At 41.9% G+C, this 12,797-nt stretch overlaps 1 protein-coding gene across 5 annotated transcripts in view; it reads right to left on the bottom strand.

Annotated features, from left to right (window-relative positions):
• Positions 1–12,492, bottom strand: part of LOC148039916 (Prefoldin chaperone subunit family protein) — a 30,620-nt gene extending 18,128 nt beyond the window's left edge. For 2 of the 5 annotated variants that reach the window (XM_087695167.1, XM_087695185.1), the window contains exons 1-3: positions 12,169–12,490; positions 11,618–11,873; positions 11,208–11,411 (exon numbers count right to left, since the gene is read on the bottom strand). In XM_087695167.1, coding sequence (XP_087551293.1) covers positions 11,208–11,402 — 195 coding nt within the window. In that variant the 5' untranslated portion in view covers positions 11,403–11,411; positions 11,618–11,873; positions 12,169–12,490. Of the gene's footprint in view, positions 1–11,207; positions 11,412–11,617; positions 11,874–12,168 lie in introns of all 5 variants that reach the window. The other 3 variants (XR_015693488.1, XR_015693487.1, XM_087695173.1) reach the window with 3 other exon arrangements.
• Between the last annotated feature and the right edge of the window lie 305 nt (positions 12,493–12,797).

Raw genomic sequence — 12,797 nt, 5'->3', positions numbered from 1 at the left:
GGCTGCCTTGCAGAAAACGCACCCAGGAGGAGTGAGATGATGATGTGGCAGCCTCAGAAACTGCCGCCTACAGCAAACGCAAGAGTGTGGACCACCAAAATGAGCCGCCTTGGCTGTTGGAGAAGATATGGCAGCAGCAAGGAAGGGAATGGTGTTCTCTCTATCGATGGAAGCTCCTCCGTGCTCTCAGTTAGGCGATGATACCATGTGAGAGTGTGCAACGGAAGAAGGAACACGAACACAGAGGGAGAGAGAGAGAGAGAGAGAGAGAGAGAGAGAGAGAAAGCAGAAAATGAAGAAAGAAAATCTGCACTGACTGAAATGAATGCTGAATACACCGAAGTGGACTGATCAGTCCCTGCATGCAGCCTGGAGCGTCAATAAGGACACCAGATCAGGCTGGAAACAATGGCAGCGCCAATGCCGGAGTGGGAGAGGAGGGAGAGTGTGCTGAAATCTACAAGACAGTATATGGGACTGATGGGGGGGGCTGCTATATATAGCCCCCCAGCCCAAAAAGTGACCAACATGGCCTGAATATGGCCGACCTGCCCTAAAAGTGGCCGCCAGCCCATAAAGGGCATAAAACTGGCAAAGAGCCACCCGGGAAGGGAATGCAAAGCAAAAATCAGCAACACATAAACTGACAGAGCTCCTCTGTCTCCTACCAGACTTTGACAGGAGCTCACAACTAGGAGATGACAGACTGACAATAAAATAGAGCAGGCTAACACTTCGTGCATGGGTCATACATACAATAGCCTTTGCTTTCCGAACTGTGGCCAATAAAAATGCATTTTACAGCCTTATCATCAAACTTCTCACAAAGCTCTTTCAGAATATGCGTGTAGGCTATGCAACCTAACACCCGAAACTTGAAAGTAGTCAACTTTGGGTTTCTTGTCATCCCAAGCTTCGAACCGTGTGATCATCTTCAAAGCCTTTGTAGGTGCACAACTCAATACATGATTTGCAAACTAAAACCCTTCTAACCAAATTTTATGAGGCAACTCCTTGCTTTTCAATATACAATGAGTCATTTCCATGAGAGTGCAATTCTTTCTTTCAACAACTCCATTTTGTTGAGGAGTCATTCTAACAGTGGCTTGATGCATAATGCCGCGATCCAACAAATATGTCTCAAATATGAGAGACATATACTTCCCCCCTCTTATCTATGCAGAGTGTCTACACTTTTAACCCAGTTTCAGCCTTAAGCTTTGCCACAAGATGTTTAAAATGCATGAATACATCAGATTCAGCCTTCAGCCCATACACCCATGACACATGTATACCATGAGTAGTCATCAATAAATATAACAAAGTAAAGATGACCTCCAATTGCATGTATCCTCAAGGAACCACAAACATCAAAGTGAATAAGGTGCATTTTTCGGACAACACGCGCACTGAAGTTTCATGTGATCATGAACTGGAAGGTGCCCATGTTACCAACTCTTCCATCATATCAAAAGCTCGATGGCAAGAACTATCGCATTTGGCAGGTTATGATGCTTGCCATTTTGGAGTCCTATGATTTGGCGAAGCTTGCTACAGAGGCTATTCATTGTCCTTCTTCACGAGACAAGTCCAGACTCTCTTCAAGTGATAAGTTGGAGTTGGCAAAGGCTCAAGCGCATTGGAACAAACTCAATGCTCGCATCTGCTCATTTTTATTTCTCTCATGCACTACAATTGTGATCTCTCATATGAAGCATTTGACGATGGCCCAGGAGATATGGCTGGAGCTTGATCAGATGTATAATCACATGACCATTATGAAACGAGTTTCTTTGGAAGTGCAAATGAGGACCATGAGTGTTCACAAGTCATCTTCTATACGAGACCATATTAACAAGTTGAGGTAATGCTCGCTTTGGCCACCTCAACTATGATTACCTATGGAAGGTGTCTAAGGGACAGCTTGTTCGAGGTTTGTTGGATATTATAGTGAGTCAACAGCCTTGTGTATCCTACATCCGTGAAAAGCAAACTAGCGATATTGATCCCAGCAAGGCTTCAAGGCGGTCTCCAACACCCTTGGAGATTGTTTCAACCAATCTTTGAGAACCGATGTGGACAGCGTCCCTTAAAGGGAGCTTGTACTTCATGCTAATTGTGGATGATTATAGTAGGATAGCATGGGCTTATTTCTTAAAGCTGCAATCAAAGGCTTTCTCCAACTTTACGGATTGGTTGCTCTTTAAGAAGAACCAATCGGGCCAAAACCTGAAGACTTTACGATCGGATAAGGACAGAGAATTTGTTTCTAATGAGCTTGCTTATTTTTGTGCAGATCGTGGTATCCACCAAGAGTTTGCCAACACAAACACCCCTCAGGAAAATGGCATATTGGAGTGGAAGAATCGCAGTGAGATCGAGATGGCACGTATCATGATGGAGCATTGACAAACACCTCAGTGTCTATGGGCTGAGGTTGTGTCATGGGGATGTGAAATTTTGAGATGCTTTAATCTTGCTAATAACATTTGATTACGTTATTAATCAAATGTGCAAGGTTGTTTCTTGGGACATATTGTATTGGCCGATGGTATTCGTATGGACCCTGCTAAGGTTGAAGCAATACGTTCATGGCCAGCTTTGAAGAATGTTCATGAGATCTGCAGCTTCTTGGGTTTATGTTCTTACTATAGAAAGTATGTACGCAGGTTTGCTGAAATTGCATCTCCATTGCATGCTTTGCAAAAGCAAGATGTGCCATTTAGATGGACAGCAGTGGAAATTTCAGCATTTGAAAAGTTGAAGGAAAAGATGACTTCAGATCCTGTGCTTGTGTTGCCTGATCTAAGGAAGTCATTTGTGGTTCAGTGTGATGCATGTGGTAACAGCATTGGGGATGTCCTTATGCAAGATGGTTGAGTTGTGGCTTATGAGAGCCGAATTCTCCACGATGTAGAGAGGAATTTACAGGTTTATGAGAAAGAGCTCTTGGCTGTAATTCATGCACTGTCTACGTGGAAACATTATTTGTTGGGGGCTGATTTTACAGTGCAGACAGACCATCAGACTTTGAGGTACTTTCTGACGCAAACAAAGTTGTCAGAGAAGCATATGAGATGGGCAAATTTTCTCTCTATGTTTCATTTTCAGATTGTACACATTGATAGTAAAAAGAATGTTGTGGCTGATGCACTGTCACGTAAGCCACAAATTTCAGCCGTCACTATGGTTTACCATGCTGAGTTGGATGCCATGAAAGAGCAATATGCTGCTGATTTGGACTTTGCTAATGTTTATGATCAGCTTTGCAATGGCCAAAGGCATGAGCATATTATGCTAAGAGATGGACTTCTATTGATGCATGGACGACTATGTGTCACAAAGCAATTGAGGCCTAGAGTGATCATTGAAAGTCATGCTCCTCCGTATGCAGGACACAGAGGTATTGATGCCACAGTCAAGGCAGTGGAGCATTTCTTTTATTGGCCAGCTTTGAGGAACGATGTAGAGCAGTATGTTAGGGCATGCATCATATGTCAGAAGGTAAAGCATGATAGGCAAAAGATGCCGGGCTTGTTGCAGCCCTTGCCTATTCCAGATAGACCTTGGCAGAGCATTGCTATGGACTTTATCTTTGAGCTTCCTAGGACACCTACAGGGAATGATGGAATATGGACTATTATTTGCAAGTTTAGCAAACAAGCCCATTTCATTCCGGTGAGGAAGAAAATAAAGGTTGACCATATGGCATAATTATTTATGCAGCACATTTTCAAGTATCATGGTATGCCTGAGTCGATCATTAGTGATCGAGACCCTCAGATGACCACTCTATTCTGGAAGGGGTTGTTTGAGAATATGGATACCACGCTGAAATTCTCATCATCCTTCCATCCGCAGACAGATGGTCACTCTGAGGAAGCAAATTCCACAATGTTGGATCTTTTGAGGTGCTATGTTTCAAACCACAAGACACAGTGGGAGCAGTATTTGCCATTGGTTGAGTTTGCATACAATAATACGGTGCATAGTTCCACTGGCAAGGCTCCATTTGAGGTGGTTGAGGGTGGCAAGAAGGTTCCACCTATTTTGCACACTAAGGATAAGATCTTTGAGGCTGATCGCTTTGTGGAAAGCTTGGATGCAGCCCATGCAAAGATAAAGTATGCACTTTAGAGATCACAGGACAAGCAAAAGCGGACAGCTGATCGCCATAGACATGCTTTGCAGTTTGCAAAGGACGATTATATATTGCTGCGTTTCGAAAAGGCAAGGCTGAAAAAGATGAAGGAAAGAGAGAGGTTGTATCCGAAGTTAAGCATGAGATACTATGGGCCCTTTCAAGTGTTGGAAAAGATCAATGATGTTGCATATCGGCTGAAATTACCTCCACATTGGCGGATACACAATGCCTTTCATGTCAGTTTGTTGAGACCTTTTCGTGGTGATGTGCCAGAATATGTATCTCCTGAAATTCAGCCAGAGGTTGAGGAACTAGATGAGATCTTGGTACCCGAGCAGATTTTGGCACATAAGGAAAGGAAGGTCAGAGGTAAAGTTTCCAGAAGATATTTGGTGAAGTTTCAAAACTATTCATCAATGGATGCAAAATGGATGGAAGAGGATGACTTAGCAGACCATCCTCACCTGTTGCAACTTTATCTTGATGCCTTTCAGTTAGAGCCAAGTTTGGATCGGGCTTACTTAGGTTCAGCAGAGCGGGGGTCCCGAGCATTGCCTGATGCTCAAGGGAGAGGTAGCACTTCCACTCCATCGGTTTTGGACAGCTCTCGTATGTAGTGGATCTCGGATGTATTCAGCATGCATCCAAGGTACTGTGCTTACAGTATGCCTGCCATGAGGTCACTACTCGGTAAACTAGTCACTGTGAGATACATGTATATGAGTATGGTTGTCACCGCGGCTCTGAGACTATACTTATGCATGAGTTTTTGGACCAGTTTGGCATGAGTTTTTGCCTCAGTTTTGAGAACAATTTCTGATTAGTTTCAGCTCAGTTTTTGATCAGTTTGAGAACCATTTATGATCACTTTGGGATCAGTTTTGCATCAGTTTCTAATCAGTTTTTTTTAACCATCAGCTTGTGATCAGTTTGGAGTCAGATTTGCAGCCATTTGTGATCAGTTCTCATATCAGTCCATGATCAGTTTATAATCAAGTCATGCTCAGTTTTTAATGGACAGTTTCAGCCATGGTTTATGCTGAGAATATGCTTTACCGTGGTTTTGAAGTCAGAACAGTTGAGAAACATGAGTTATGGATCCATCCAATGGTTTCTAGCAATAGTTTTGGACTATTTTTCAGTTTTCTATTATGTTTTGCTGGCTGGAAATTTTCAATAAGTTTTGCGCATATGCAACAGTTCGACAACAGTGGCCAATGTTGTGATGACTGTCATACCAAATTGAAATTCCAGTGCAATATACTTTTACTTTGGCCCAATGCAGTGCAATCGAGAACGATTGCAAAGTTTTCAAGGGGGGAGTCTATCACAAGGATGTGAAATTTTGAGATGCTTTAATCTTGCTAGTAACATTTGATTAAGTTATTAATCAAATGTGCAAGGTTGTTTAGCATATGTAATGCACATGGCAGTTATTTCATGGGAACGGTCCAAGGATCCCGAGGATGCAGTGGATGTTAAAGGCAAAAGTTGTGTTAAGTTATGCCAACTGGGTTTTGGTGGTCAGTTGGTGCCAGGTTGGACCCTAGGACAATTGTTTGGCCATTAAGTGTCATTGGTGACACTAGGGACTAGCATTAATTAATTAATTAATGCTAGTCTAAGGGTCAACAGAGGTTGGAAACCACTCTAAGTTGAAATGGCCTAGCCAATTTCATTACAGATGGGCATGTTTAATTTTGGGCAGGGTCAAAAGGGCTGAAATTAATTTTCAGAATTAATTAATTCTGAAAATTTAATTTAATGGCTGAAAATGCATTAGGAAGGCTGCCACTTGGCAAAACTTTCCCATGCAACTAGGGAGAAGGCTGTTGGAGGGTGGTGGGAGCGGAATGGCAACCATTCTAAGCTTGGTGGAGGGAGAGGAGGTGATCAAATTTGGCTCTGAGAGGCGACGACAACTGATCACGTGCCGCAACAGCACAGGGGGCAGCAGGTCCTCTCTTCCGCCTCAAGAGAGGCGGCGGTAGGAGAGGAGGGCTCGCCAGTTGAGCTAGTGTTTTACCCCCCTTTTGAAGCTGTTGGTGCCATCAGATTTGTCATCAAAGCTACGAATCAAAAGATACATTTCAGCTTATTTTCTCTCTCTCTACAGCATTCTCTCATCTCCTCCAGTCTATGCTCAAGCATTCTCAGTAATTCTTAGCCATTGGTAGCAGAGTACAGCCAAATTTGGTGGACAGCAAAGAGTTTACTGCTGTAAACCCTAAATTACAGCAATAATTAGGGTTTAGCAACCACCTTGGGACCCGTGCCATCAGTCAAAGGCATTGTACACTGAAATCAGCACCGGAAATTCGTGGAATTGTGAGGCTTTCAGATGCCAGCCCATCTATTGTGAATTTGGGGCAGCATTTGACCAGTTGGGATTCCATTAGAGCAAGTCTTGGGTGAAAATCAAGGGGCAATTTGCCCGAATGCTTTGCTGATTATTGGAACAGCAAGGGGCTTTTGAATCAGCCAAGGAGATCGTGAAATCTCGGCTTGTAATTTATCCATCGGCAATTGAAATTAAAGAAATACAGAAAGGGGTGCCAGTTTTGGGGCCAACAGGATGTCTATTGTCCAAGTTTATGAAGGTAAAGTAAGCATTTCAGTTTATGTTCATTTGCTAGTTGCTGTAATTAAGTGCTTAATCAGGTTAAACCACCCTATCCAAGAAGAAAGGCTGGTTTCAGGTTGTGGCTACTACAGTTCACATTCTTAATCGATCCCCTACTTCCACTATTGTTGGTATGACCCCTTATGAGGTATACTTTGGGTCTAAGTCAAATGTTTCTTAATTCACAGTTTTTGGATGCGACATCTATGTTCACATCCCGAAAACATAGCATGACAAATTTGAAGCGGCTTCCAAAAGTCAGTTGTTTATGGGCTAGAGCTCAGAGTCTCAAGGTCACCGGTTGTATGATCCCATTAAGCAAGATGTCTATACGAGCCATGATGTTCAGTTCGTGAAAGTTTCAGCCTGGGGGTGAGGAACACCCCATTCTTGGAGATCCTGGTGATAGCTAGGCACCAACAACTATTTCTTTGAAGCCTATGCCTCTTAAGGACTCTTCTTTAGATGAGAAGCCTAGTTCTTAGCCACGGGATTCATCAATTGCACCCTGGCACTCAATGGACCTTCCAAAAACTTCAACAAATAGTGAGCGACGAGTCGAGATCTAGCCTCCTCATTGGGCTCGTGACACTTTTCATGATGAACATCACACCTTGGAAGCAGCATGTTAGCGTAAACTTTCACAAGCAAGCAAGCAAGTTGAGCTACGCACTATTCGCCTAGAGTTTGTACCTTCATCAGATAACTTTATAGACATATTGACTGAGGCGACGACTTAGCCGATGCTTCAATATTTACTACCCAAGATCAGCTTGAATACACTAACACAATTTATTTCAGACATTATATATATTATACTTTGTATCTTCATCCATATCATCAAGACGATCATGATTGTAAAAGAGCGCTTGGGCAAGTAAACAATTCCCTTACGATAAGGACATTATCCAAGTGGCAGCATTGCATTGCATTTTGCATGAACATGATCACACTTGCATTGCCTCTTGCATAACTCCAGTGCATCAACATTTTGTTCTTGCAAACATATAACTATACACATTTATCTCTTTTCAATCTTTGGAGCGATCGACTTTGGATTCACCATATTCATGGCATTGCACATGGTAGTCTCTGAGGCAATCTCCCTTGCTTGCTTTGCTTGTCTAGCTTGCTTTCCACCCTTCTTTTTTGCCTCTTCACATACCCACCATACTTGCTTCACCCACTTAGCCTATTTCCTTCTTCATCAACACCTAGTAGTGATATGGCTAGTCTTCTTTGTTTTGCGACGGTGGGGTCTTAGGGTTACCCATCCCTTTTTCCCTCCCTTTGGAACATTGTTACTCAATTAACCAAAAACTTTTGGAAAACCCTCCTTAGTACTAAATCTTTTGAAATATAAAACAAAAGCCTTTTTTTTCAAGGTCCATTGTATTTCCATCTGCCTTTGAAGGACTAAGTAGGCCACTAGGCAGTCAACACAAACCCTCTATCCAATGCTCTATCCTATGTGGGTAGAACACTTGGACTCGCTTGGTAAGATAACCATCACCTCTATAGCCTTGGTAAGTCATTGGGCAGCCGAAGTCCACTCTTTGCCCAACGCCTTGGCTACTTTGGGAAGGGACGCCTTGGAAAAAGAGAAGAAAAAGAGCTTGGGCTTGTTTACAATCCCTTTCTGGTTCCAATTTTGGGCCTAAGAGAGGGTGTTGAGCTAAAATATCATTAGCCTTCATTAAACAATCCCAGAGCTCAAGTTAATTAATAAATTTTAACTATTTCTTTTAAAGAGACATACTTTGTGAGAGTTTCAATGTCCCACATGTTAACCCTAACCTGTAACCCTAACCTGGGAGACCCCAAAACTTTCTATAAATGGATAGGCTGCCCTCCCATCAGCCCAATATCATTTTTGCAGTTTGCAAGTACCATAGCTTTGCTGCCCACAGCCCATTTGCAGAGGACATCTCAACCGAAGCTGCCCCAACCTGTCTACTGCGCACCACCAATGCTTGTTTCCAGCATCTTCTTCTTGATCTCTCCTCCTCTTGCTATCACCTGCTGTCCACCACACCAAGAAGGCTGCGTTTACTGTCAAGCGACTACTCCCAGCTGCTGCCAACTAGTCCAGGACACATCGTCACCTGTGTTTGCTGCCTGGCAACCTTCCCTTGCTGGTGATGACCCTATATCTGCTGTGTTTGACATCCAAGAGGCTACATTTGATCTTCCTCAGCTGTCGCCATCACTTTATGTTGCATTTTCACCTTCCAGGTGCTCATCTACTTGTCACCTACAATGTACACCCTAGAGGCTGCATTTTCAGCTTTTCTCTCCTCTACTTGTCTAACACAAATCCTATATCCACACTACTATGTTTGCTCCTACCAAACATCTTTGAAGGCTACCTTGCTGCATTTCAGGATCCATCAAAGTATAACACACTCTCCAATTCATTATCTCTACCTCACTCCTTGAGACACAAGAGTTCAAGGTTCAATATTCATTCATTGCATTGTGTGTTTGCTACATGAGCATTGTATTATTTAGATTTATTCATTTCAGACTATTCACTGTGTTCATTGTCTCTAAGTTACCCTAATTTGTCATACGATTGTATTTGTGATTCTATGTCAGGGCATTTCTTTACAACTTGCTCATTCTGATTTAAGCCAATCAAGATCCTTTTGGTAACAGTCATCTTTAGAACATACTGATTATCTATAGAATGTGAAGATCTACAGAAATCTCCCAGATTGCTATCCATGGATTGTAGATGAACCAGCTTCTATGGGGCATCCCCCTCCTTAAAGAGTAACAGAGGTGTTCAAACGTTCCCTCAAGCTGGACCAAAATCAACCTTTGATTGCAAAGAGAGAATGGAGCTTGACCTCAAGACCTGCCAGTCTAACAAGTATGAAAGGTGGCCTTAGTGATCTGACAGTACCAATTTTCAAATCATGCTGCTTTAACAGCTTCCATATAATGATTAACTTACAAATTATATATTGACCTATCCCATAGTTCTATTATGTATTCCAATCCATGTTTGTAAGTTGCTTTTCTTTTGTGCTGTCCAAATTAATTCTGATCCCAATAGTATTCATCAGATTGAATAGAATACAGACTTTATCGATAGAAATTTGGTTTTAGAAAAACTTGATTTTGTACGGGGTAGACATCTAATGACAAGGATAAAGCATGGGGTAGGCATCTAATGACAAGGGTAAAGCATGGCTCTGAGGTTCAGAACCGTCACAAAAAGTGTCTTGAAACAGCACCCGGATTTTCAGGCTGGTTCCAGATTGTTTAAAACAGCATCGTTTTTTGCTTCTAGGTGGGCCATAGAAGCTTTGTCCATTTCTTTTGCAGTTTTTTATCATGGGCCATTTAGTGCCTGCCCAGGTGGTCATTCAGGCCATCTCATTAGGCAACCAGCTTTTGCACTTGCTATGTGGTTAGAGAAACCCTGAAGTCATGGCAATGGCTCAGCCTATGCACTTAGTGCCCTTCTATTCCTTGTTCATTGTAGTGTTTGTGCATTCCGTTTTTTTACAGCAGTAACCATACACTAAGGGAGACAACAACAAAATCCCTTTCTGTAACTGATTTGAGGCAATCAGTATTGGCTTCAACTTATATAATGACCATGAAACTTCAATGGAGCAGATATAATTTACATTTATCCAAGATAATTAAAGCACTATACAAGATGCTGGAGAATGGTAACCATACAATCATGTAGACAACGGTAAAAGTCCTCTCTGCAACTGACCTAAGGCAATCGGATTTCCTACAACAGAAATAAGGACTACAGCACCTCAATGGAGCAGATCATTTTACTTTTCTTTAGAAGATAATTAAAGCAGTATAGAAGGTACTGCAGATATCTGGTTGGCGAATATAATAACAGGAGAGGAAAGTCCTTCTACCATGCTAGAGCTGCAGAAGTACTATAAAGAGCAGGCATCATATACTGTCTCTCAACTATGTGATGCTTCACAACACCATTGCTTGGTATGGATAGACAAGAAACAGGCTGCAGAAAAGGGTCTGAACAAGACGACATGAATGTCCTCCCATAAGTTTACACTATCATATATTATATTTTGAGCTTTGCATATCCACAGCCTACCTTGCATTAAACTGAATTGTTTGTTGGGTGCCATCTTTTACTGTGTGGATGATTTGTTGGGTTGCTGTAGATTCATATTATTTTGTGCACCAGAAGTGTTTCCATTTACAGGAAAGACAGGATCTTGTACTGTATATATTCTCCTTAATAGAACATAGTTCTAGCATATACTCAGAGACAATCATTCCATTGTACAACACAGTTAAATACCAAATATCAAACTGACACATCATGCAGAGCATGGTACTAAGTGATCCTTCATATGGAAGAAGCCAATGCAAGCAGCAGCATTTTCTTCAATCAATATGCTTCTATATTTAAATACTGAACATGGGCATACTAACCATGATATTGTGTGAAACTTTCCCCGGTAGGTCCTGCACAAGCTTGTAGAGTTCTTTGTTATCATTGAGATAACCATGTAAAGTTCTAAGAGTTTGGTTATGTGATTGTAGAGCCTCCTCCAAATGTTTAGAAGCCCTCTCTGCTTCATCAATGGGAAATATATCAGCTAATCGTCTGACCTCTCCTTTTGTCATTATGAAGAGCTGAATCCAGAAAGAAAAACAATCAGAGCTTTTGAAGAGCTGAATCCAGCAAGGAAAATAATCAGATCACTATGCATCAACAAGCACTACATACTAATGATGAATAAGTGATTTAATTTTCACACCTTGTAACTACAATTTTTTCCCTTTGATTTTATTCTAAATGTTACAAAAAATCCACGAATCGAGACGTAAATGAAGGAGACCTGCTCCGAATGAAGATTCTCCTCTGAGGTTGCTAGCACAATTGGAAAGTGCTCTGCCTTCAGACCTTCCTTAATACATTCAAAGGCAGAGATTGCAGAGACTTAGAGGAGGTCGGCTGATGCAGCCAATTGTGGAGGAGGTTCCTGAGGATTAGGAAGACTGACTTGCACAGCTGAAAGACCTAGATTGGGTTGTTCTCCAAAGGAGATATCCTTTTATTAATGGTAACCACTGGCCAACCAAGATACTCCAATTCTGCAATGGGAGACAACAACGCAAAAGAGGAGTCAAAAATTGATAACAGTGGTGAAGCTGTTAGTATCCTCTCCCATTACTTGCAACCCCAAATCGTGGTCTTGTTTTATTACCACGCAGGCACAAAGCCTCCAAACAGAAATAAATTGATTGGTGTGACTCGGCATCTCTGAAAGATGAAGACAGACGGACCAAAATCCTCTAAAAGCCACCATTTCTTTTATCAAAACGGATACTACACAGCTTGTCATCCAGTTCATGAGAGCTCAAATGTAATAAGAGAACCATCAAGTACCTGGTAATGTGATGGTTGCGATGATTGAGATGCGGTGTAGAGTGCGACTACAGGTGCATTCCTTCTGCGCAAGTCCAATCACACGCGAGGAGTGACAATATGACAATTCACAGAGATGCTCAACTATTCAAACTTCAAGAGGAAGAAGAGAGCCATGATAATGATCAGCGGTTCTGGCTTTTCTGTGTCAGAAAGCAAAGCTTCTTATCGACCATGATTTGCGGAACAACAGGTAGCTCAACATGCAGCAACAGAATGAGGTTCATATTGTCCCGCTACTGCTTAATACTTGTGAAGGAATGATTTCATAGTGTATCGCATTTACTGAGTTAAAAACCTCTCTAAATTTTATAATTCCTTTTCAGTGCAATGGGTTTTTCCGCTGAATGGCTATATGTTTTACCAGGATTTCGTGCGAATACCGTAGCCACGAAGTATTCATCTTGCAACCAATTGGAACTCATACACCAACATCTACCTAGTGCGCAACGGCTCATTGGAGGTACATTTCATGTGTCTAGATTAAGTCTCAAACTATCTTAGAATTTGACATCCATAATATCAACTAGCACAGAATGCTAGACAAAAGCGAGTGAAGCAACTTCACTTAACAATCCATTTCTCTTCTC

Source organism: Lygodium microphyllum, chromosome 2 (genome assembly GCF_053477565.2).
Source record: "Lygodium microphyllum isolate KBCC chromosome 2, Lygodium_microphyllum_v1.1.10, whole genome shotgun sequence".
Lineage (NCBI taxonomy): Eukaryota > Viridiplantae > Streptophyta > Polypodiopsida > Schizaeales > Lygodiaceae > Lygodium > Lygodium microphyllum.
This window is presented reverse-complemented; position numbering and strand designations above follow the sequence as displayed.